At 49.4% G+C, this 20260-nt stretch overlaps 1 protein-coding gene across 2 annotated transcripts in view; it reads right to left on the bottom strand.

Annotated features, from left to right (window-relative positions):
* The window catches only part of TICRR (TOPBP1 interacting checkpoint and replication regulator), a 46346-nt gene extending 43672 nt beyond the window's left edge, over window positions 1–2674 (bottom strand). The window contains exon 1 of one of the 2 annotated variants that reach the window (XM_070054526.1): window positions 1902–2674. In XM_070054526.1, the coding sequence (XP_069910627.1) occupies window positions 1902–2564 (663 nt within the window). In that variant the 5' untranslated portion in view covers window positions 2565–2674. The remainder of the gene's footprint in view (window positions 1–1901) is intronic. The other variant, XM_070054525.1, reaches the window with a different exon arrangement.
* Window positions 2675–20260: the final 17586 nt, after the last annotated feature.

The following is a 20260-nucleotide window of genomic DNA, read 5'->3' as shown; positions in this document are numbered from 1 at the left end:
CCCTCAGACAGTAGTTAGTAGACCTGGAAGTGATTATTAAAAAGATCCAATCACCTTCTTATTTATAAGCCAAAATGACAGCGAGGAGAGACAGAGATCTCCCATCTGCTGGTTCATTCCCTAGATGCCTGCAACAGCCAGGGCAGGGACAAGCAGAAGCCAAGAACTCCTTCTGGATCTCCCAAGTGAGTGACAGGAAACCAAGTACTTGGGCCATTATCTAATGCCTCCCAGGGTGTCCATTAGCAGGAAGCTGTGAAAGAAAGCAGAGCAGCTGGGACTGGAACCAGCACTCTAATATGGAATGCGGGTAGCTCATGCAGCACACAAAGCCCCACAAAGCCCACCCCTACCTGGCTATTTTAATGCTATTCCAAAAGGAAAAAGAATCTCCAAGCCCCCATCTGCTAAGACTTATTTCTTACTGGTATTTGATACAATACAATCCCTTAATAAAGTCTTTTTTATTATTATTATTATTTGAAAGGCAGAGTTAGAAAGAGAGAAAGAGAGAGAGAGAGAGACAGAAAGATCTTTCACCCACTGGTTCATTCCCCAAATGGCCGCAACAGCCAGGGCTGGGTTAGGCTGGAGCCAGGAGCTAGGAGGTTCTGGGTCTCCCATGTGGGTGCAAAGACTCAAGGACTTGGTCCATCCTCCCGTGCTTTCTCAGGAGCATTAGCAGGGAGCTGGATTGGAAGTGGAGAAGCCGGCACTGGCGAACAGGCACCCATATGGGATGTCAGCTCCGCAGGCCGGGGCTTCACCCGCTGCATCACAGTGCCGGCCCCCATAGACTTTGATGTGATTTATTAGGAATTACCCCAAATCAAGCATTTAGGTGTTTTGTACTGTGTGCAACATTCGATTAGGCCTTAGCACGTGTTAATTTCTAGGATTTCTATTTTCCCTATCAAGTGTTTACCATCCCCTCAACTTTTGTCCTTTCTTTGACAAGCTACCACTACCTTCTTTTGAGATGCTGTCATTTTGGGGCTTTGTACGGGAAACATTATTGGAAATGTTAACACTGTATCATTATTTAAGTACAGGCTTATTTCCCCATCTTGTCTTGTAACCTACTCCTTTAATGATACCTATAGCACACACTTTGTATAGTGACACCTTATTTCCAATAAGTGGAATCACATCCTTCATCAGGCTGAACAGCCTGCCAAACCACTTTCCAGTGATGACAACAAAACTATCCTCACCGCCTCGGCCCTGCGGGTTGGCCTCTCCTACTTTCTAACCTCCTCTTGGACTTTTTGCCCCTGGCCTTAAGGTCTCGGCACATTGGGCTTTTTTTGTTTCTGAAACACCACACTCCCTTTCAGCTCAAAGCCTTACACCCGCTCTTCTCTTTGCCCAGAACGTTCTTTGCCGACTTCACATTCTTCCTCCACCAACTATTCGATTCCCTGCCTAAAAAGGCCTTTCCTGACCAGCGCTCTACATACAGTTCACTCATTCTCCTTCCCCCTTTCCTTCAAACAGCTTTATTTTCTTCAGAAATAATTTTCACACCCAGCCTTATTTGCTTCGGGGCACGATTGGAAATCCTATCACCTAATTGCCTGGATATTTAATCCGTTAACCTTATCTGTTTGCCACTCAAAAAGTTTGAAATCCACAGCATATTTTCAAAATATGAATTTTCCACGAACTTTCTGAAGATCCCTCAAAGCGTGGATTTCAATTCTTTTTGCATCAAAATAAACTTACCTTTTGTTTCCTTTTTTTTGGAAGTGCCCTCATCGGATCGCCGGCCCACTTTGTTGTGAAAACTGTCCCCGATCGCTGGCGCCCCCGGGACTTCCTTCGGAAGGGACGCACAGTCGCCTTAGCCCCATCCGGCGCCCCCCCCTCCCCCGTTCGCAGCGAGACCACCACCCCCGTACCTTGGACGCCTCGGTCGTGTCCACCCAGTACAGGCGGATTTTTCGGGCGATCAGGATCTCCTGGACTCTCTTGGGCAGCAGCTTCTCCGTCACCTGCTTAGGCGTGGGCGGCTGGCGCTGGACCTGGGCCTCGCACCCGGACACGAACTGCAGCAGCTCCCTGCGCGAATGCGGGCAGGGGGCCAGCAGGAAGACGGCGTTCACGCAGCCCCCCGGCGCGGCCTCGGCCTCACGGGTCTCGCCCTCCACGTCCAGCAGCCTCCTCCCGCTGCTGCGCAGCACCGGCTTCGTGGGCGACGTGATCTCCGGCCGGTCCCACTGGTAGTCCAGCAGCGTCTCCAGCAGCGCGCTGTGCGTGAGGCTGGCCCTGGGCGCCGGGCCCGGCAGGTGGGCGCCGGGGGCGCGCTCGCCGAGCCGGGCCTCCAGCTCCTCCTCAAAGTCCTCCCAGGAGCGGACCCCCAGCTCGCGGAAGTCGCACCCGCGGGAGGGCCGGCTGCGCGCTCCCTGCGAGTCAAAGAACTTGAAGGCCCAGTGGACCCTGGCCAGGCCGAACCGGCAGCTCAGGTAGGTGAGGAGGCGCAGGGCGGCCCGCCGGACCCGGCTGTGGCGCTCGGCTCCGCCCGCGGTGTCTAGCAGCAGCATTACTTTGTGGCAGCAGGCCATGTCGGCCGCGCCGGGGCTCCGGCCCGGGCCGCGTCGCTCCTTCCTGGGTGCCGCTTCAGCTATACTGCGGCATCCCCGGCTTCCCAGAGGAGCCCCAGTCTAAAGGTTCCCGCGCTCTCCAGGAATTGCTGCTATTGGCGGAGCTAATTCCCAAGGCCGCTTGCTATTGGCTGTCTGCCTTACGTAAGTTACGTGAAGACTTCCATCGTTGAAGCCTATTGGAAGGGCGGTAGCGAGAAGCCTCCGTTTGATTGGTCGAGGGCGTGGCCGCGGGCTGGATCTGTGTTCCGGGCGGGCAAACTTAACACGGATTGGCTCGAGCCTTCATTTTAAAATTTAAAGAGGTGGTACCCGGAGGGCGTGTGGCGAGGTCTCCGGGCTGGGAGAAGACCGGCCTCGGGGCGATGGTGCGCAGGCGCGGGTGCCGGGTGCGCTCTGCGGGAAGGGGCCGAGAGATTTCCAAAACTTTGAGAATTTAGAATCGGAAGTTAGGGATAATTGGAGCCCAACTGGTTCGAAACCTCTCTAGACCGCCCAGGGAATAGAATCCTATGGCGAGTGCTTGGATTTTCTGTAAATTTTAAAGAACTATTAAAAATCAAATTTCACACCCTCTGCCCAGTAACTTCTAGGAATCCAATCAGGAAGGTAGTCAGGGAGCCAGATAACAGGCATATGCACAGCGTAGAGTTTGTTTATTTAACTTTAGAAAAATTGGAAACAGTTTGGGAGTGGTTCGGTGAGGTGTGGTGTAACCCCCAAGGGGAACAATAGTGTTTTTCAAGATTGAACCGGCGCCCATATGGGACGCCAGCACCGCAGGCAGCGGCTTTACCTGGCATCCTATATAGGCACCGGCTCGAGACCCGGCTGTTCCACTTTTGATCGAGCTCTCTGCTATGGTCTGGAAAAGCAGTATAGGATGGCCCAAGTGCCTTGACCCCTGCACCTGCGTGGGAGACCTGGAAGAAGCTCCTGGCTCCTGGCTCCTGGCTTCGGATCTGCTCAGCTCTGGCCGTTGTGGCCATTTGGGGAGTAAACCAGTGGATGGAAGACCTCTCTCTCTGTCTCTCCCTCTCTGTAACTCTGCCTTTCAAATAAAATAAATCTTTAAAAAAAATGTAATGTTAGACTAAAAAAAGACTCCTAATAGCACTTGAAGTGAATTCTCTGAATTTTTATTTCTATGCATGTTTTAAACTGTTAAGAATGCTGTATATGCGAAGTTGTGCTTGTCTATTGGTGGTGACTAAAAGACATTTTTTACACTGCCAATTTTTAAAATATTTGCAATTCTGTATTTCTTTATTACTTCCATAGAATGTGGGAAACATAACACATAGACAGGATCATCTTGTTGCAGATATAAGGCTCCTCCCTGGGAAAGGTGGTGAGCCCACCTGGGAGTGATTCCTGTTATTCCACAACAACAGAAAAGGATTTCACAGTAGAGAAGCATGTAAACCCCCTCTGGCCAGGACTGTGGCTTTGCATTTCCTCTCCTGAGTTCCCTGAGCCAGTCAAGACTTCACTGATCTTCTGCAAATTCCCTATGAATTTAAAAAGCCAGCGTTTCCTGACCCATACTGTCATTTTAAAGCAGGGGTGGGGTACTTTTTTCTGCCACAGGCCATTTCAATATTTATAGCATTATTCATGGGCCATATAAAAAATTCTCAACTTAAAAATTAGCCTGCTGGGGCCAGTGCTGTGGCATTACAGTAGGCTAAGCCTCCGCCTGTGGCACCAACGTCCAATATGGGCTCCAGTTCCTGTCCCAGGTGCTCCACTTCTGATCCAACTCCCTGCTAATGGCCTGGGAGAAGCAACAGAAAATGGCAACCCTTTGGGCCCCTTCTACCCAGGTGAGAGACCCAGATGAAGCTCCTGGCTTCAGCCTGGCCCAGCATTGGCTGTTGCAGCTATCTGGGGGAGTGAACCAGCAAATGGAAGATGCCTCTCTTCTCTGTCATTCTGACTTTCAGAATAAATAAATAAATAAGCCTTTTTAAAAAATTAGCCTGCAATAGATTTATTGAAATTTTAAAGACGTTTGCTTATTTGGAAGGTACAGTTACAAAGATAGAGAAAGATAAAGAGAGATCCTCAATCCACTGGCAGAAGCCAGATGCCCAGAACTCCATCTGGGTTCCTATGTGGGTGCAGGGGCCCAAACACTTTGGCCATTGTCCTCCGCTTTCCCAAGCACATTAGCAGGGAGCTGGGTCAGAAGCAGAGCAGCCAGGACTTGAACAGGAGCTCATATGAGATGGTGCATTGCATCTGGGTCTCAACTCCTGCCCCCAGATTTATTGGATTTCGAGTCCCACCTTTGGTTGCCTTGGCAGAGCCAGACCAAATGATTTCACTGGCTATATATGGCCTACAGGCCAGACATTCCCTACCCTTGTTTTAGGCCAATAAAAATTTGCTGATCTTAAGTGTATCAGACTCTTGCTAGAAATTCTGATAGCTAGGCCGGCGCCGCGGCTCAATAGGCTAATCCTCTGCCTGAGGCGCCGGCACACTGGGTTCTAGGCCCGGTTGGGGCATCGGATTCTGCCCCAGTTGCCCCTCTTTGAAATTTCATGTGGGCGCCAATTTGAGTCCTGGCTGCTCCACTTCCAATCCAGTTCCCTGCTAATGTGGCTGAGATTGGCCCAGCTCTGAAGTGAACCAGTGGGTGGGAGACCTCTCTGTCTGTCTCTCTCAATCTCCCTCTTTCCTCTGTATTCCCAGTATCCTTTGATTTCCAGCCAAGACTGGAACCAGTGCTCCAATCTGGGGTGTTGGTGACATAGGCCACTTAGCCTGTCCCCACCCCATTGCATCTTTCTAATCAAGAACAGTCTAATTAATAATTGGATTAAAATTGTTTTCAGTGGCTGAAAGAGCAGGGTTCAGGGAGCACATCATGTGCTTTTGCCTCAGTTAGCTGATAAAATACTTAAGATGAGAAAAAAAAAATAACCAGAATAGGTTGACAGGTTTAATTATACTTGTTGTGGTACAGCAGGTTAAGCTGCTGCTTGGAACACCCATATGCCATATCAGGGTGCTGGTTTGAATCTTGGCCTCAGTTAGGCCCCGGCTACCCCACTTCCCATCCAGCTCCCTGCTAATATTCCTGGGAGGCAATGGATAATGGCTCTAATACTCGAGTCCCTGCCACCCGCTTGGGAGACCCTGATGGAGTTCCTGGCTCCTGACTTCAGCCTGGCCCAGCCCTGGCCACTGTGGCATTTTGAGAGTGAACCAGCAGATGAAAGATCTGTCTTTCTCTCTCTCTCTCTTTTTAAGATTTATTTATTTGAAAGGCAGAGTTATAGAGAGGCAGAGAGGCAGAGAGAGAGAGAGAGAGAGAAATGTTTTCCATTTGCTGGTTCACTCCCCAGTTGGCTGCACAGCCAGAGCTGGGCTGATCCGAAGCCAGGAGCCAGAAGCTTCTTCCTGGTCTCCCACGTGGCTGTAGGGACCCAAGGACTTGGGCCATCTTCTGCTGCTTTCCCTAGGCCATGGCAGAGAGATGGATCAGAAGTGGTGCAGCTGGGACTCGAACCGGCGCCCATATGGGATGCCAGCATTTGCAGGTGGCGGCTTTACCTGCTACGTCACAGCGCCAGCCCCAAGATCTGTGTCTTGTCTGTCTATCTCCCTCTCTCTGTCTCGTCTCTCTGCCTTTCACATAAATAAATCTTTTTAAAAGCATGATCCTTGGAGCTCAATGCAATCAAATAGATTTTGATTTTTTTTTTTTTTTTTGACAGGCAGAGTGGACAGAGAGAGAGAGAGAGACAGAGAGAAAGGTCTTCCTTTGCCGTTGGTTCACCCTCCAATGGCCGCCGCGGCCAGCGCGCTGCAGCCGGCGCACCGCGCTGATCCGGTGGCAGGAGCCAGGAGCCAGGTGCTTTTCCTGGTCTCCCATGGGGTGCAGGGCCCAAGCACCTGGGCCATCCTCCACTGCACTCCCGGGCCACAGCAGAGAGCTGGCCTGGAAGAGGGGCAACCGGGACAGAATCCGGCGCCCCGACCGGGACTAGAACCCAGTGTGCCGGCGCCGCTAGGCGGAGGATTAGCCTAGTGAGCCGCGGCGCCGGCCGCAATCAAATAGATTTTAACATGGTGTGCATGTGTTTCTGTACACATATTGTAGCATGAAAAAAATCACAAAACTCCATCTGAAAAACAGTCTGCTGGGAACTCCAGGATCCCACGCCGGGTGAAGCAGCTGGTGAGACCCCAGGTGTCTTCCCATCAGGCTCTTGGTACTGTTTGGCCCGGGAGTGCAGAATCCCTCTGCTCTTCCACCTAACTAGTCCCTGTCTCAGCTGTGTGAGAGCCATTATCGGTTGGCTGATAACATGGGATGGTTGTGTTGGATTTGTTTTTAACTTCTGATTTTATTTATAGATCAAGTTTTTTTAATTTATTTAAAAAGATTTATTTATTTGAAAGGCAGAGTTACAGAGAGAGAGGGACAGACAGAGAGAGAGAGAATTTCTGTCTACCAGTTCACTCCCCAAATGGCAGCAATGGCCGGAGCTGGGCCAGGCCAAAGCCGGTAACCTGGAACTCCATCTGGGTCTCCCACATGGGTGGAAAGGGCACAGATACTCAGACCATCTTCTGCTGCCTTCCCAGGCACATTAACAAGGACAGGGACTCAAACCGATGCTCATACAGTATGCCACGCCAGCCCCAAGTTTTGATTTTTTAATCTATGGATGTTCAAATGATCTAGCACTGTATGTTGAAAAAAACTCTCATTCCCTCCTTGAACTGCTTTTGTGTGTAATGAAAATCAGGACTGGTCATTTAGCATAGTGGGTAAGTTGCCTGTGTCCCATATCAGAGTGCCTGGGTGCTGGTCCCAAAATACTATATGATTCCAGGGCCGGCGCTGTGGCACAGTGGGTTAACGCCCTGGCCTAAAGCACCGGCATCCCATATGGGTGCCGGTTCTAGTCCTGGCTGCTCCTCTTCCAATCCAACTCTCTGCTATGGCCTGGGAAAGCATTAGAAGATGGTCCAAGTCCTTGGGCCCCTGCACCCACATGGGAGACCTGGAAGAAGCTCCTGGCTCCTGGCTTCGGATTGGCACAGCTCCAGCCATTGCAGCCATCTGGGGAGTGAACCAATGGATGGAAGATCTCTCTCTGTGTCTCTCCTCTCTCTGTATAACTCTGACTTTCAAATAAATAAATAAATCTTTAAAAAATACTATATAATTCCAATTATATGAGGTTTCTGCAATACTCAAATTCACCGAGACAGAAAATAGAATAGTGGTGGCCAGGCTTGGGGAAGGGGAGGGGGAGGTATTGTTTAATGGGTACAGGGTTTCAGACTGGGAGGAGGAAAGAGTTCCGGAGATGGATGAATCTCACGCTTGAATTGGTCCCTTTTGTGTTACATACATTCTAGCACCAGTTCATAAATGCTTGAAGTGGTACATTGTATGCTATCTGTATTTATCACAAGAAATAGAAACTTTGAGCAAAGGGAAAAAATCAACTCGGCTTATTTATGTGGTCTACTGTTGGGTTTTCTATTCTATTCCATTGATCTCTTGTCTTTTCCTCCACCAATTCCAGTAGTCCTGATTTACTTCTGTAGAAAATCTTAAAATCCACTGTGTGATTCCTCCTACATACTCCTTCCCCACCCCCAGAGTTGTTTTAGCTAACCTGGTTCCTTTGTCTTTTTCTAAGTCTAGACATAATCTTGCTGGAATCGCATTATCCTATAGATTAATTTGGGAAGAATGGACATCTTTACCATGGTTCTTCTGATATATAAATGTGTATGTTCATTTATTCATATCTTCTTTATTTTATCAGTGTTCTGTAGCTTTCAACTTACAAATTCTATGTATGTTCTTCTAGATTTATACTTAAAATATTCCATTTTTTTTTGAGCAATGGTATATCATTGTATTTTTTTTTTTTTTTGGACAGGCAGAATTAGACAGTGAGAGAGAGAGAGAGAGAGAAAGGTCTTCCTTTTCTGTTGGTTTACCCCCCAAATGGCTGCTATGGCCAGTGCGCTGCGCCGATCCGAAGCCAGGTGCTTCCTCCTGGTGAATTTAGCAGGGTTATAGGATAAAAGGTCGACATGCAAAACTGATTGTAGTAAAAGTACAATACCATGGGTGGATGTTTGGCCTTCCAGTTAAGACGACATTTAAAGTACCTATGTCCCATACCAGAGTACGTGGGTTTGATGCCCACTGCCATCCACATGGGAGCCCTACATTGATTTCCTGGCCCTTGGCTTCACCCTCAGCCCAGCCCTGACTGTCGTGGGCATATGTAGAGTGAACCAAGGGATGGGATCTCTCTGTCTCTCTGCTTCTCAAAATTTTGTCAAAATGCAATGATAAGGGACTGTGCTGTGGCGTGGCTGGCTAAGCCTCTGCCTACTGCACAGGCATCCCATATGGGTGCTGGTTTAACTCCTGACTGCTCCTCTTCCAGTCCAGCTCTTTGCTTATAGCCTGGGAATGTGGGGAATAGACCAAGTTCTTGGACCCCTGCATCTGAGTGGGGGACTTGGAAGAAGCTTCTGGCTCCTGGCTTCAGATTGGCCCAGATCTGGCTGATGCAGTGATTTGGGGAATGAACCAGTGGATGGAAGACCTCTCTCTCTCTCTCTCTCCTCTGCCTCTCAAGTAAATAAAATCTTAAAAAATACAATGAGGCTGGCTCCACGGCTCACTAGGCTAATCCTCTGCCTGCGGCACCGGCACCCCAGGTTCTAGTCCCAGTTGGGGCGCCAGATTCTGTCCCGGTTGCTCCTCTTCCAGCTCTCTGCTGTGGCCTGGGAGTGCAGTGGAGGATGGCCCAAGTCCTTGGGCCCCTGCACCTGCGTGGGAGACCCAGAAGAAGCTCCTGGCTCCTGGCTTCAGATGGGCGCAGCTCCAGCCATTGTGGCCATCTGGGGAGTGAATCAGCAGATGGAAGACCTCTCTCTCTCTCTCTCTCTCCCTCTCTCTCTCTCTGTGTCTCTGTAATTCTGCCTTTCAAATAAATAAATAAATCTTTAAAAGGAACTCTAACTCTGACTCTGACCTTCAGTTAATGAAAAATTAAAAAAAAGAAATTCTGTAAATCTATAGCAGGCTAATTTTTAAGTTGATAATTTTATCTTGTCTGTGAGTGATGTTATAAATATACAAATGGCCCTTGGCAGATTCCCCACCCTTTGTAGTGGATTATTCTGATTGGTTTTTTGAGTGTTGAACCAGCCTTGCATACCTAGACTAAATTCCACTTGGTCATAGTGTATAATTCTATTATGTATGAGTACTGATGAATTCTATTTGCTAATATTCTTTTTTTTTTTTTTTTTTTTTTTTTTTTTGACAGGCAGAGTGGACAGTGAGAGAGAGAGACAGAGAGAAAGGTCTTCCTTTGCCGTTGGTTCACCCTCCAATGGCCGCCGCGGCCGGCGCGCTGCGGCCGGCGCACCACGCTGATCCGATGGCAGGAGCCAGGAGCCAGGTGCTTTTCCTGGTCTCCCATGGGGTGCAGGACCCAAGCACCTGGGCCATCCTCCACTGCACTCCCTGGCCACAGCAGAGGGCTGGCCTGGAAGAGGGGCAACCGGGACAGAATCCGGCGCCCCGACCGGGACTAGAACCCGGTGTGCCGGCGCCGCTAGGCGGAGGATTAGCCTAGTGAGCCGCGGCGCCGGCCTTATTTGCTAATATTCTTGTTTTAATCACGAATTATTTTTTTAAATTTATTTATTTATTTGACAGACAGAGTTACAGAGAGAGGTAGAGACAGAGAGAGTGATCTTCCATCCGCTGGTTCACTCCCCAGATGGCCGCAACAGCTGGAGCTGTGCAGATCCGAAGCCAGGAGCTTCTTCCGGATCTCCCACGTGGGTGCAGGGGCCCAAAGATTTGGGCCATCTTCCTCTGCTTTCCCAGGCCACAGCAGAGATCTGGATCAGAAGAGGAACAGCAGGGACTAGAACCAGCGCTCGCATGGGATACTGGCACTTCAGGCCAGGGCTTTAACCCACTGTGCCACAGCGCCGGCCTCTCACCCGTAATTTTTTTTTAAAGATTTATTTATTTACTTGAAACCAGAGTTACACAGAGAGAGGAAAGGCAGAGAGTGAGAGAGGGGTGCTTTTCTTTTTTAAAGACTTATTTGAAAGGCAGAGTTGGAGGAGGGAGGGAGAGAGAGAGAGAGAGCGAGCGAGCGAGTGAGCGCCACTGGTTCATGCTCCAAATGGCTGCAATTGCCGGAGTTGGGCTGGTTTGAAGCCAGGAGCCAGGAGCTTCATCCGGGTCTCCTATGTGGGTGCAGGGGCCCAAGGACTTGGGCCATATTCAGCTTCTTTCCCAGGTGCATCAACAGGGAGCTGGAGGGGAAATGGAGCATCTGGGACACAAACTGACACCCATATTGGATGCTGGCACTGCAGAAGGCAGCTTAACCCCCTATGCCACAGCGCCAGCTCCAAATATTTTTGCATCTGTATTCATTAGGGATATTGTTCTGTAGCTTTCTTCTGTTTTTAATACTGTCATTATCTGGTTTAGTTTCAGGCAATACTGACCTCATAAAATGAGTTGGAGAATATCTCCTCTTCTATTTTCTAAAATTGTTTGCATAGAATTGGTTTTTTCTTTAAGCATTTGGTAGAATTCTCCAGTGAAACCATCTGGGTCTAGAGAGATTTTTCCAATCACTCATTCACTCCCCCAGTGCCCACAACAGCCAGAGTTGAACCAGGCTGAAGGCAGGATCTGAGCGCTCTCTCCGGGTTTCTCACGAGAATGGCAGGAGCCCACCTGCTGCCTCCCAGGGTGCACATGAGCTGGAAGCTGGACTCAGAGGCAGCGCCAGGACTGAAACCCAGGCACTCCGACGTGGGACACGGGCATCCTGAGCAGTATCTTAACGGCTGTCCAAAATGCCCAACCCCAGACTTCTAGTTTGTGTTGGGTGAGTTGTGCTAGTTTGTATCTGAGTTGGTACATTTTTTTCTGAGCTGTCAAATGCGTATGTGGAGAGCTGCTGAGTGTTCCTTCACTATCCATTTGATGTCTGCAGGGTTTGTGGTGGTATTCTCTGTTTCATTCTTGATTTTGGTAATTTGTGACTTCTCTTTTTTTTTTTTTTATCAGTCTTGCTAGAGACGTGTTGAGTTATTGATCTTTTCAAACAATCAGTTCTTGATTTTATTGATATTCTCTATTTTTTTTTCTGTTTTGTTTTCAGCTCTTGCCGTTATCACTCCCTCCCTCTGCCCACTGCAGGTTTATTTGGCTCTTCTAGCTTCCTGAGGTAGGAGCTCAGATGATGGATTTCAGTCTGTTTTCCTTTTCTGCTCTACACATTAGTGCCATATTTTTTCCTCGGCATTGCTTCAGGTGTGTCCCAGATTTTGGCATATTGCATTTTCATTTTCCTTCATTTCCATGTATTTTTAAATTTCCCTGGAGACTTCCTCTTTGACCCGTGGATTATTTAAAAAGGTGTTGTTTAGTTTCCAAGTGTTTGGTGATTTTCCTGTTATTGTTCCCCTACTGATTTCCAATATGGTTCCATATGGGCAGTGAACACACTCTGTATGATTTCAGCTCTTTTCACTTATTGAGTCTAGTTTTGTGGCCAAGGTTATTTTATAGTCTTTTACAGTTCATGTCCCATGGGCATACATGAATATGTGCTTTCTTTTTTTATTATTTTGAAGATTATTTATTTGAGAGGCATAGTTACTGAGAGAGAGAGGGAGAGACAGAGAGAGAGAGAGAGAGGCCTCCCATCTGCTGGCCACATGGCCAGGGCAGGGCCAGACCGAAGCCAGGAGCCAGGAGCTTCTTCCAGGTGTCCCGTGTACATGCAGAGGCCCAAGCACTTGGGCGATCTTCCACTGCGTTACCAGGCTATTAGCAGGCAGCTGGATTGGAAGTGGAGCGGCTGGTAGTTGAACCAGCATCCATATGGGATGCTGACACTGCAGGCAGAGAATTAACTTATTATGCCACATTGCCAGCCCCAAAAATATGTGTTTTGTTATTGAGTGGTATGTTCTATAAATGGCGATTATAAATGGTTGATGTTTTTGAATTTTTCTATATTTCAATTTCCTGTTTTGTTGCTATGTCAATTGTTGAAAGATGGATGGTGAAGTCTCCAACTTAATTGTGAATGTGTCTATTTCTCTTTTCATTTCAGTCACTTTTTGCTTCCTTTATTTTGGAGAGCTATAGTTTGGTGAACACATTTAGAATTGTTGTGTCTTCTTCGTAGACCAACTCTTTTTTTTTTAAAGATTTATTTATTTATTTGAAAGTCAAAGTTACAAAGACGCAGAAAGAGAGAGAGAGAGAGATCTTCCATCCGCTGATTTACTCCCCAGATGGCCTCAATGGCTGGAGCTGTGCCGATCCAAAGCCAGGAGCAGGAGCTTCCTCCGGGTCTCCCATGTGGGTGCAGGGGCCCTAGGACTTGGGCCATCTTCTACTGCTTTCCCAGGCCATAGCAGAGAGCTGGATTGGAAATGGAACAGCTGGAACTTCAGGGAAATCCAAATAACAAAAAACCAGAGCAAAACTGTTGTGCCTTCTCTTTGATTCCAGTCTTGACAATGGTTTAAACAAAAATAAATTTTTAAAAAGTCTAGATTTGTTTTTACCAGGTTAAGAGTATGTGGGGAATTGTAGAATCCCTTTATCATCACTCTGTGATCATATACCAAAGCAAATTAACTCTATTGACACTTTTTATTCAGTTTTTACCCATACTAGAGAAAAATCAAACTTGTTAATTTTTCCAATAGCAATTTTTCTGCACCAGAAGGTCATGACTCTCAAAGAACAGTTGGATTTTTCTTGGCTTCAAAATGTTCATCAAATCCTGTATCTCACAGGCCCCTGAACATTTTCTTAAAATTCCATTTTGATTTATCAAATGTGGTCCTAAGTGTATTTATGTGTATGGCTTCTTTTCAGTATCACACAGGTATAATTTAACACGGTCTACTGGTGAGGGACACTGCGCACAGTGTGGAAAGAGTACCTCTCTTTATTCTCCCCTAGGTAGAATTGTCTTAAATGTTTCCTTTACAAATATTGGAAACCTGATTAGACAATGTTATGTTTTTGCTTTAGAAAACTCGAGAAGGAGAATCTTGATGTGAATGGAATGGGAGAGGGAGCGGGAGATGGGAGGGGTGCAAGTGGGAGGGAAATTATGGGGGGGGAGCCATTGTAATCCATAAATTGTACTTTGGAAATTTATATTTACTAAATAAAAAATAAAAAAAGAAAACTCGAGGAGGAGAGCTTGTTAAGTTTACTCCTGTTTTTCCTCCTCCCACCATCGGTTCCTTTTTCCTAGTGTTCCAAGGTTTCTTCTTTTCCCATTTACTTCCCATCTCAAAAACTTCTTTTAGCTATGCGTTTAGGGTAAGACCACTAGCAGCAAATTCTCTTAGTTTTCCTTCTCCTGAGGATGCCTTTGTTTGTCCTTTATTCTTAAAAGATATTTTCACAGGTTACAGGGGTCAGGGTTGACCGTCCGTTCATTTCAGCGCTTGAAGATGTGGGCGCTTGAAGACGCTGGATTACTCCCACCCGGCCCCACGCAGCCTCCGCTGCCACGCGGGTGAGGGAGCCCCAGCTTCCCACTCTGAGTCTGCAGGCAGGGAGAGGAAAGTGATCTCAGCATCACCAGGTGGTGGCCGAAGTGCCGAGCCCCACTGGGCACCTCGTCCGACCCCGCCCCAGCAGGGAGGGAGGTCATGCTGGCCTCATGACCACCGGATGGAGAAAAAAGTCCCAGGTGCCCACTTGGCCTTCTTGGACACCACCGTTCCGGCAGGGGAAGGGCCGTCTCCTGCCAGCCCGGCGAGGGCGAAAGGCCAGGCTCTGGGTCAGCTTTTCCACTGGGCTTTCCACGTGGTTGGCGAGACTAGTGTGACAGCTGTCTCGGGCTGCCCCCTTCCCATCCCTGGACGCTTCTCTGGGCTGTGTCCTTCGCTGGATTACGTCACCAGCTGCTTCTGGACCCAGGCAGAAACAAAATGCAGGGAACTTACTGCCACGCCACTGGTTGGCTTCCCGGAGCTCTGGCCAGTCTCCTCCTCTTCTCTCACCCTTTCAGAGTCTTTGTAAATTTACAGGATCTGATTGGGGGGCGCGGTTAGTGTTACTCGGTGGTAGGAATAGGAATAAATGCATTCCCTCTACCTTTCCTGGAACCGGAAGCTGAGAGGTACTGTATTTTATTGTGACTTTTCCCACTCGGCTATATTCAAGCAATCTGCTTGAGAGATTGTCCGTAGGGGTTGGCGTTGTGGTGTCGTGGGCTAAGCCTCCACCTGTGGTTCCGGCATCGCCTATGGGTGCTAGGTTAGTGTCCTGGCTGCCCCTCATCCAATCCAGCTCTCTGCTATGGCCTGGGAAAGCAGTGGAAGATGGCCCAAGTGTTTGGGCCCCTGCACCCACGTGGGAGACCCCGAGGAAGCTCCTGGATTCTGACTTCAGATAGGCTCGGCTCTGGCTGTTGCAGCCATTTGGGGAGAGAACCAGTGGATGGAAGACCTCTCTCCGTGTCTCTCCTTCTATGTCTGTAACTCCAGCTCTCAAACAAATAAATAAAATCTTTAAAAGAGAGAGAGATTGTCTAGGAACTGTGAGTTCATTGGTCTTTGTATCTCTGGTGCCTAGGAGCATACATACTTCATAAAATTTTAAAAAAATATTTTATTTGGGCTGGCACCGCCATAGCTCAATAGGCTAATCATCCACCTGCAGCGCCGGCACACCGGGTTCTAGTCCCGGTTGGGGCGCCGGATTCTGTCCCGGTTGCTCCTCTTCCAGTCTAGCTCTCTGCTGTGGCCCGGGAGTGCAGTGGAGGATGGCCCAAGTGCTTGGGCCCTGTACCCCATGGGAGACCAGGAGAAGCACCTGGTTCCTGGCTTCGGATCAGTGTGGTGCGCTGTCTGCAGCGGCCATTGTGGGGTGAACCAACGGCAAAAGGAAAACCTTTCTCTCTGTCTCTCTCTCACTGTCCACTCTGCCTGTAAAATATATATATATATATATATATATATATATATATTTTATTTGTTTTGTTCAAAGGCAGAGTTAGAGAGAGAGAAGGAGAAACATGGAGGGACACACGCACTCACACACACACACACACACACACACACACACAGAGAGAGAGAGAGAGAGAGAGAGAGATCTTCTAACCACTGAAACCAGGAGCCAGGAGCCAGGAGCTTCCGCTGGGTCTCCCATGTGGGTGCAGGGGCCCAAGCACTTGGGCCATCTTCTGCTTTCCCAAGTGCATTATCAGGGGGCTGGATCGGAAGTAGAGCAGCCAGGACTTGAACTGGCCTACATAAATTATTTTTAAAGCTGTATTGTAACATATTATCAAGCATTTACTAGTATTTCCAAACATGAAGTTGGGAATTTATACAGTGACCACTAGAGGGAAGCAGCAACAACCCTTTACAAAGGGTTCTGGGGCCTGACCACACACACACACACACACACACACACACACACACACACAGCTCTGGGGCCTGCACACCCCCCCCCACAGAGCTCTGGGGCCTGCCCCCCCCCACTTTGCAAAAGGATGTCCCCACACTCCCCCAGCCCCCAGTGAAGAGGAGACAATTCACTTATTCCCAGCACCTTGTGAGGGAGCCCCAATGCTGGGTACTCCTCACAGTCATGGTCATTCTGCAAGGCAGGCGTTACTTCCTGCCTCTCACAGCTGGTGAGAGGAGAGGGAGGGTCTGACGCAGGCCCCACTGATTTCAGGCTCTTTCCCCTGGTTCCCACTGCTTCCTGCCTCACCCCCTGGCTGAGCAGACTGGGAAGGAACCTTCCTGAGTGCTGAAGGGCCAGCGTGGTGGTAACAGAGGGCCAGGCCAGTAAGCAGCGAGTGCTGCCACCTCACACCCAGGCCCACACCCCACCCAGCAAGCCTCTGAGCTCTGAGCATGCTTTTCTGTAATGGAGTGGTGTTGGGGTGCAGCAGGGTAGGCCGCCGTCTGCAACCTTGGGGCTGCTCTGCTTCCAGTGTAGCTCCCTGCCAATGTGCCTGGGAAGGCAGCAGAGGGTGGCCTAAGTAGGTGGGCCCCTGCCGTTCATGTGGGAAATGGGGATGGTGTTTTGGCTCCTGGATTCTGCCTAGCTCAGTCTCTCCATTGCAGCCATTGGGGAGCGAACCACTGCATGGAAGATCTCCTTCTCTCTGTGTCTCTCCCTTTCGCTGTAACTCTGCCTTTCAAATACATCAAATAAATCTTTTTAAAAAAGAAAATACAAGGCCCTTTAAAAACAGAGTTCTAGGGTAGCAACATGAGAACATTAATCTGAGCACAGGGCTGGGGCAGGTGCACAGGTCCATACAAGGCGAGTGTCTATGAAGCCAGCCCTGTCTGGAGCAATAACAGAAAAAAGAAATATCAGTTGCTGCCATCTTTGGGGCACCTACTTAGTGCTGTATTCTGTCACTTTAACTATTTTATTTAAATTTTTTTCAAATTGTATTCATTGGGCCGGCGCCGTGGCTCAACAGGCTAATCCTCCGCCTGCAGCACCGGCACACCAGGTTCTAGTCCAGGTCGGGGCGCCGGATTCTGTCCCGGTTGCCCCCTCTTCCAGGCCAGCTCTCTGCTATGGCCCGGGAGTGCAGTGGAGGATGGCCCAAGTACTTGGGCCCTGCACCTCATGGGAGACCAGGAGAAGCATCTGGCTCCTGCCTTTGGATCAGCGCAGTGTACCGGCCGCAGCGCGCTGGCCACAGCAGCCATTGGAGGGTGAACCATCGGCAAAGGAAGACCTTTCTCTCTGTCTCTCTCTCTCTCACTGTCCACTCTGCCTGTCAAAAAAAAAAAAAAAACACAAACTGTATTCATTTATTTATATTATTTTGAAAGGCAGAGAGAGAGAGAGAGAGAGAGAGAGCAAGTGAGTGCTACCAACTCCCCAAATGCCCACAACAGCTGAGACGGGGCTAGGTCAAACTCAGGAGCCAAGAACTCCTGATTCCTCCTGGGCCTCTCATGTGAGTGGCAGGGACTCAAGCACTTGGGCCATCTGCCTCCCAGAGTATGCATTAGCAGGGAGCTGGATCTGAAGCAGAGGCAGGACTTGAACCCAGGGATATGAGTGTCCCAAGGGGTGGCCTAACTGCTGCACCATAACACCTGCCCCAACTATTTTATTTTATTTTTTAAGCTTTCTGGGGACTGTTGTATTCCCCCTGTGTGTTTTATACCTACAATGAGGAATTTGGAACGGACCAGCAGTTTTTAGCCCTGGTTACATATTAGAAATATTTGGGGATTTTAAAAAATTCCACAGCTGGCTCTGTTCCCAAGGATCTCAGTGGAATTGGGCTGGGGTGCAGTCTGAGTGTGTGAATAAACTCTCCCGTTGTTCTAAGACCTCTGCTTTCTATTTAAGGGTCACTGTGACAAAAATGTCATTCTCCTTCGACGAATAGCAGAGATATCTGGACAAGCCCAGCTCCCGCTGGACAGGGAGTCTGAAGGCCTGGGTCTGAGAAGACGTAGGGCCAATGGCACTGAGAAGCTGCGCCTTGTGAGGCCGAGCCCAGCGCTGGTCCTTGGGGAGCTTGTTTCCCCTCTGCAGCTGCCCCTTGCCCACATGTCTGCTCTGCCCAGGGACTCAGTACTCCCGAGCCACTGGTGGCCCCTCGGGAACCCATCCATTTGTGGCAGTATTCCTGGGCATGGAGAAACCCCAGTGGCTCTCTGGCTGCCTCAGGAACGTCTAGTGTGCCTAGGCTGAGCAGCATGTGCAGAGCTGTTACAGAGAAGATAAATTTTCTGAGTTAGTCTTTTTGTAATTCCCATTTTTTTAAAAGAATCTATTTACTTATTTGAGAGGCAGAGTTTCAGACAGAAGGAGTGACAGAAAGAGAAGTCTTCCTTCCGCTGGTTCACTCCCCAAATGGCCACAACAGCTGGAGCTGAGCCGATCCAAGGCAAGGAGCCAGGAACTTCCTCTGGGTCTCCCACGTGGGTGCAGGGGTCCAGGCACTTGGATCAACTTCCATTACTTTCCCAGACTATAAGCAGAGAGCTGGATCAGTAGTGGAGCAGCCAGGACACAAACTGGTGCCCATATGGGATACCAGTGCTTCAGGCAGAGGCTTAACATACTATGCCACAGCACCGGCCTCCTAACCCCCATTTTTTTAAAAAGATATTTATTTTTGAAAGGTAGAGTTACAGAGAGAAAGGGAGAGACAGAAAGAGACTTTCCAATCTGCTCGTTCACTCCCCAAGTGGCCACAAAGGCCAGCACTGGGCCAGGCCAAAGCCTGGAGCCAGGAGCTTCTTCCAAGTCTCCCACATGGGTAGCAGGGGCTACCTGGGCCATCTTCCGCTGCTCTCCCAGGCCACCAGCAGGGAGCTGTAAATCCCCATCTGTACCGGCACAGAAAGGTTAAGCAAGTTGCTGGATATCACATTTGGGGGGGAACCTTTTTTGTTTTTCTGCTAAGAGCCATTTGGATCTTGGTTAACATCATTCACAGACCATACAAAATCCTCAACTTAAAAATCAATCTGTGGGGGGCCAGCACTGTGGTGTAGCGGGTAAAGCCACCGCCTTCGGTGTCGGCATCCCATATTGGCGCCGGTTCGAGACCCGGCTGCTCCACTTCCCATCCAGCTTTCTGCTATGGCTGGGAAAGCAGTAGAAGATGGCCCAAGTCCTTGGGCCCCTGCACCCACATGGGAGACCCGAAATAAACTCCTGGCTCCTGGCTTCGGATCGGCGCAGCTCCGGCCATTGCGGCCATGTGGGGAGTGAACCAGCGGATAGAAGACCTCTCTCTCTCTCTCTCTCTGCCTCTCTCTGTGTAACTGTGACTTTCAAGTAAAAATAAATAAATCTAAAATACAAAAACAAACAAAAACAAAAACAAAAACGGTGGGGCCAGTGCTGTAGCATAGTAGGCTAAACCTTCGCCGGCGGCACCAGCATCCCAGATGAATTTCTCATGGGAGCCCATAGCAGATAGGGCTAAGGTGGATGGGATCGGGTGGGACCTGGATCCTGGTGAGACCAAACTCCTTCTCCCGGCTGCAGAGAACTGAGGCTGCTGCCTGGGACAGGAGCCACCGTCATCACTCCCCTGGCCTCGGTTACCTCTGACTCCGCCCAGTGCGGGGGGCGTGGCCTCACTTTGGCAGAAGGGGCTCAAATTCCCCTCACTACACTTGGAGTGGCTTCTAGAGGCTCAGGGGAGTCGTGGGGTCCGGGGAAGGAAGGAATGGAGACCCCAGAGAGTTTGGGAGGTGGCCAGAGGGAGAAGCAAGTGTGGGAGCAGAGGCCCCCACCCCCAGGAATCTGCCTAGCCCCTTCGGAGCTGCCTCCTGGGGTTTCACAGTGCTGAGCAGGACTGAGCCCTGACTTCTGTCACCACAGACCCCACGGCTGCCCAGGGGTGTGAGTGTGGAGGCTGAGGGACCTTCAGGAGCATGGGCTGAGATGGAAAGTACTTAACGGGATGAAACCGTGGTGGACGCTGGGTCAGCTCAGGAGGTGGGTGGTGGTGACAGTTACAGCACCATGAAAGTGCTTAATGCTGCTCATCTGTCCATTGAAAGGTGGTGAGAAGGGTGTTTGTGTCTGTCTTACCATAATAATTTTTTTAAAAGAAATGAAATTG

The sequence above is a fragment of the Oryctolagus cuniculus genome, chromosome 12 (assembly GCF_964237555.1).
Source record: "Oryctolagus cuniculus chromosome 12, mOryCun1.1, whole genome shotgun sequence".
NCBI lineage: Eukaryota > Metazoa > Chordata > Mammalia > Lagomorpha > Leporidae > Oryctolagus > Oryctolagus cuniculus.
This window is presented reverse-complemented; position numbering and strand designations above follow the sequence as displayed.